Genomic DNA, 6,000 nt, shown 5'->3' with positions numbered 1-6,000 from the left:
GTACTAGGTGTAGATAAATGTGACAAAACATTTCATGGAAAAGTAAGTGCAGAGTGGCAAAATCACAGCATCCCCAACACAAACTTTGAATCGAGTTTAGGCTTCTGTATTTTCTGTCTTGGAACTACTGATCGCTGCCGAGCATGCAGCCTCAGATGGTCATACTTCAACTGCTGCAGCTACAATTTCATCAAGGTACTTCCACACTGCAAATATCAGAAAAGTCTTTTACCAGACATGAGCTAGTATCTAACGACCTAACGCAGATGTGCAAAAAAGAAACTCAAATTGAAAGACTCATTTTTCTAATTTAATAGAAATAACCAAAACAAAATGGTTTTCAAACAATGCTTTAAACTGATCTAATACAACTTCTACAGCACATTCCAGAGCACTTAACAAGAAATATTTACAGGCAGCTAACGTATTAAATAACCATGTAAAGAAAAACTCTTCTTTTTTTTATTTATTACACACCAGCAAAAAACACAGGAACAGAACAATTAGAAACAGTAACTTCGTTGAAAAAAAGTTAAATATGATTATTCAGATAATACAATACCACAGAAACAGCACTTTTTTGAAGAATCATATTAAAAGATGAGCAAAGTTTCCTATGTGCAAAAAAGAACCAGTTCAGTTACTGGAAGCAAGAAATAATTGACGAATCAAAGAATGCCATGAATTTAACCCTTCCAGGAGTACATTTACATGTAAAACAGGCTTTCAACTGCACAAATCTTTATAGGCTTATATACATGTTTCATGGTGTTCTGAACCTAAGAAATACCCCTATTTGCAGGCCATTAGCAGACATGCACTTCTTTTTCTTAAATGTAGCTCACTCTAATGAATGCTGCAAGTTGAACTTATAAAATATTTTATTACCTCTCCTTGTAGAAATTCAATAAATTCTAAAGAAAGCAGCCTTGAGCTGTAAGATCACTCAATAGAAAAGGCCAAAACTGCATTTCATATGTTTAATAGTTCACTTATAACAAAGATACCCAAATTAACTGCAATTTTTGAAAACTAATTCAATTCAGATACATTAGAAAGCATATAAAGTAGGATTCTCATAAGCAAACACAGGAACTAGATGGAAGAATTACTGTACAGCACTTTGAGAAAATAAAAGAAATCGCCATATCTGAAGATACAATGAATATGTTCAATCTGAAATATGTCTATGTAAACTGTGGCATATAAATTTTTTTTAAAAAAGTACCTCCATTATTTACTCAAACACCTACTTTTTAAAAAAATATGTAACTTTCCCCAATTTTTTAAATAAAATGCCACACTATATTGTCAATAACTCCTGCACACTTTGTTTTTAAAAGCTAGACTTGGTGATATGCATACAAACTTTCCTATAAAATCACTATCCAAAGGAAAGGATTCCTGTCATGCTAATAGGCAACAGACAAAGCAGTTTTATTGCTTTTTCCAAGGAAGAGAGTAAGAAAAACAAGAAAAAGCCAACTTCCAGTACATCATACATACAGCTTTAAAATACTGTTGCCATTACCTAAATTTTTACAGGTCAGCCAATAAACTAGGTTATAAACCAGAATGATAAATTTGGGCTAATTTTAAGGACTTCTGTTCCAGTGGCTTGCAGAAATGTTTATAAAACATTTCAATGATCCAGTGTTAAGTGTGCCAACACAGTCAAATGTCACAAGTAGTAGCAATGGTGACATTCCACACAAAAAAACCAACCTCTCTACATTTAACAGAGCACTTCTATTTTCAAAAGTTTGGGGAACATCCTTTTTTGGATAGTAACTCTGCCTTATTACGCTATAGGCAACTTAATTCCAGGGTACAGTTAAATAAAAGACCTGAACCTATTCAGCTGGTTACATTATCACTAATCACTAGTAATTACATGGCAGGATACCTGCTGAGGTAATTGAGAAGTCCACAAGTAGCATACTGTACACTTTTCACTCTTATTTCAAAAGCAAGTTGCCTTTTACTTCTTTGGATTAACTTAAACGTCAGGGTCATTCACAACAAAAATCAAGACATGAATGGTCTTTTTTACAAGTGTCTTAAATGAGAGCATATAGTTACATCAAGTGCCAGACTATTTTCTTGCTATCATGTTCAAATACTGCTATCACGCAGACAAAAGAGCTGCCACGCAAAGTGCACCCACCACATCTTTTATCTGCTAGAAGTTCTATTGATGTAAGCTATGCTCCAATTCCCAGGGTAAAACACACCATCACTTGCACGTATTGCACACGCATCACCTGGCACAGAGAAGATGCTCAGAGTAACACAGCGGCCTGTTGATACAAACCCCATTCATTTGCTCTTGAACAAGTTACAGTGTGGCACCAAAAGTGTTTTGATTGAACAAACCCTTACCAGGTTCCATGATGAACATTTACACACTATAGGATCAGGAAATGTATTAGCTGAGCTTATCTATCCTTTCAAATATTTTTGAATAGAACTTAGCTAATTTCAAAACCATCATTGAATAGTTGTATTGGGAGTTCCAAAATGAAGGGCAGGCTGGGGTGGGTGGGGGAAGAGAATGTTGTTTTGTTTCTTTTATATAAAAAAAGAAATGGTTACTATTTCTTGCACACAAGTCAAAATTCCACATAATACTACTGAGCACTGATGAGTTGAAGGGAAGGACCAATTTTAGTTCAGTGGGTTATATGCAAGAGTAGAGGCTGAACCCTCATCAAGGTCAAAGCTTAGCATCATTTGTGGTTTGCAGGTGAACTAGTGGAATACAGGCTGTCACTAGCCTATCTCAAAACATTTAGATCTCTGCTCTGGGGTCTGGGTGGAAAACAGATGGTACTGCTCTTGCAGCAGCCAGGGAGCATATGCCACCCCTGAACTGCAGCTTTGTAGTGTGGTCCTTCCCCCACTCTGTGACCCAGTCTAGGATGCCATCAAGCTTGTCCTACGCTCCAGTTCAGGCAGTGAGTGTCTGTGGTACTTGAATCCATGACTGGTACCTTACAGGGCGAACAGTTAAAAAGTTGGGGCCTGAAGGTACAGAAGCTAGAGTGCTTAAGCGCCATAAAAATAGTAACACCAATTGAAGAGAATTCACGAAATCTTATTTGCATGATAATTTTAATAATATTTCTTTGCAAAATGAAGCTGAGAAACTAGAAATGCATAAATAGGCAATACACCGAGCCATTAAATGATCCCTTGTTACTATTAGTGTCCTATTCACACGCATCATCCTTTCTACGGGCAAAGTTTTTGCTATTTATCAATTTAATATGTTTAAGTAGAATTACTTTTCCTTTCACATACAAACTGGTAAAAAATAAATTTAAACTGGTACTATGTTAATATCTGAGAACTGAAAAAAAACCAAACTGTTTAAGTGTAACATTTGCGTAATCTAAAGAAGTGAGCTTGAAGTTACAAATACCTTCAGTCCCCTCATTTATTTTAAGAGGTATAGTCACAATGTACATATACTTTGTTCTTATAAAAAGAAATCAAATCTTAAGTGATTTGCATAAAAATTGCTGAGAGCATATCTCAGTTTAATACATTGTGCTAAAATACTTATCTTTACCATTATGGTAAAGTGTATACAATGTCACAGGAATTGCTCATGCTGAGTATACCAAAACCCCAGTGATTTACCACAGAATTGCTGTATTCACACAAAATCTTATGGCAAATTTATAGTCTGTCAACTTGACCTCATCCAATTATGTGATTTCTTCATCTTTAACAAAATCTATATGAAGGCCAGCAATTACATTTATTATTTCTAGTATTGATTTCTGTCAGTAAAGGAAACAACTGTTCAAACTATAATTACTTTGTGAGGACCTCATTTCTAACCAGAAATGCTGGAATGAAGGCAGTATGCAATGGGAAGGCACTGCAGAGATGCCTGCCACAGGGTTTAGGGAAACAGGGAAATGGTTCTGTTTTCAGTATTTGACCAGAAACCACTCAAAGCCAAATCCTGGTCTGTGCAAGTGCTTTGTTCAATGGACAAGTAACCCCATCTCAACAGATTTATTCCAATCTTTCTAGACATTTTGCTCATAAGCTGCTTCTGAAGAAAGTTCTGAGTAGTACTTGATAATAAAAATAAGACAGAACCTCAAAATGAATGCAATGTTAGAAATAGCATATATTACAAATCTTTTCTTGATAGGAACAATTAATAAGAATACATATTAGCTTAAAAACAGTTCAGCAAATGTTGCTGATCTGCAAGAAATCTCAATTCACTATTTACAAATAAGACAAAGTGAATACAGGAAATTTTACACATTTGGTAGTTAATAGGTTATTGTTTGCCGAGTGGTCTATTAGAAACTGATATTTAGGAAGACTGGAAAAACACCTCAACCAGTTATTATCTCTTCAGTCTATATTTTAAGTACAGAAAATTAGACAATGAATACTGGAGATAACATTCTGCCTCATTCGGGGGATCAGGGACAGATGAGACAATGCTAAGACTTCTGCCATGAATGCCATTAAAATGTTCTGTGTACAGGATTCGTAATAAATATACCTAGTCCTACTGAAAAGAGATTGTTGCCACCAGTTTAGTCTTTCGTCTGTCAAGAACTCACACTCCTGCACTTGCCAATTCAGAACAGTTTAATGATTTTTTTTTCCTTTTGCTATACATAAAATGTAGTAAAGAAAGTAAAATTTAGATAATTGGATCAACACAGAAGATCAGTTATTCACAATACTGTTTAAATGAAATTATAAAAGCAATGACCAACACGCACTTAAGTTCACACAAAGAGGGGATTTCAGGAACATTGCTTACAGTTTACACTGCAGTCCAGCATGAAGGCAAGATACAGTAACTGTATTGGTCCAGTCCTGCAGAACATTTTACTAAGCAGTCTTATCTGTACATGGAACATCTCTTATCAAATCTGCTTCTCTTCAACATTCATCCACCTCTATCTGTGAGACCAGGATGAGTCTGTCCCCTCCATCAGGAAAAGAAAGAATATAGCAAATAATCAAGGGAAAAAAAAACCAAACAAAAACCCACAAAAAATTTACAATACAGTTTTTTTCCCCTTTTGATGAGAATGCTTTTCTGTACAAGTATTTTTTGTAATCTAATACTGTTTAAAAAGCTATCAGCTTCTTCAAGATGGCCACTGTAGGCATGATAATATTCCAGGAACACTTAAATAACAGTTTTTACAATAAATTTTAGGTCCATATCATTAGATTACTTTATATGCACTGGTCTCTCGTCTGATTTTAGGCGTTTCCTACGTGGCTGTATAAAATCTTCATCGGAGTCCTCAGTTATTTCACCATCATCCTCTTCCTGCTCAAATTCAGGCAAAGGCTGGAAGGTCCTGTCTGGGTAGATCTCTGTAAGTTTATCTTCAAAGTATAATGCAACTGCCTTCCCTGCCTGTGCTACTTCTGAATCAGCCTGTAAATAAAAGAAGACAGGAATATTCACCTGTTGGAAATGCACATCCCTTCACCAAGTGTGCATGGTCTGAAACGCTTACCTTCAAATTAATCTCTTGTGTTTCTGCATAAACTTGAACAACTTTCATCATCTAAAAAGGATACCAGAGTCAAAAAAAATGAAATTATAATCCTTTCTAAAGTTACGAGATTGCATAGGATTGGATGACTAAAGTCAGCCATAACAACAAAACAGTTTGTTATGGACTACACCTCTTTAGTTCTCAAACTTAGCAGAAGCAGGTTTAAAACAAGTCTTAGGAGGGTGACATGAGGTAAATAAACCTTCAACAAAACACACAACCTTTGTACAAATGTCTCCCAGTCATTTTCAAAACTGCGCTCTACTCGTGACTGCCTTCTTCATTACAAATTTCAGCTGCCTGGGCATTATTGTGGAAAAGTCTCACTTTAGAGAGAAGTGCTCCATGAGACTTCTTTCTTGAGGGTCTTACCACACTCCGATTTCTATTTTTTAAAAGCATATGGCTTAGAGGCACTAGACATGATGCTATTATGAGG

General features: G+C 35.7%; 1 protein-coding gene across 1 annotated transcript in view; it reads right to left on the bottom strand.

Moving 5' to 3' along the window:
• Positions 1-331: 331 nt before the first annotated feature.
• The window catches only part of TRIM33 (tripartite motif containing 33), a 40,424-nt gene continuing 34,755 nt past the window's right edge, over positions 332-6,000 (bottom strand). Inside the window, exons 19-20 of the mRNA XM_049832111.1 lie at positions 5,520-5,570; positions 332-5,437 (exon numbers count right to left, since the gene is read on the bottom strand). Coding sequence (XP_049688068.1) covers positions 5,225-5,437; positions 5,520-5,570 — 264 coding nt within the window. The 3' untranslated portion in view covers positions 332-5,224. The remainder of the gene's footprint in view (positions 5,438-5,519; positions 5,571-6,000) is intronic.

The sequence above is a fragment of the Accipiter gentilis genome, chromosome 29, assembly GCF_929443795.1.
Source record: "Accipiter gentilis chromosome 29, bAccGen1.1, whole genome shotgun sequence".
Taxonomy (NCBI): domain Eukaryota; kingdom Metazoa; phylum Chordata; class Aves; order Accipitriformes; family Accipitridae; genus Astur; species Astur gentilis.
Note: the sequence above shows the minus strand (reverse complement) of the source record. Positions and strands in the feature narration are given on the sequence as shown.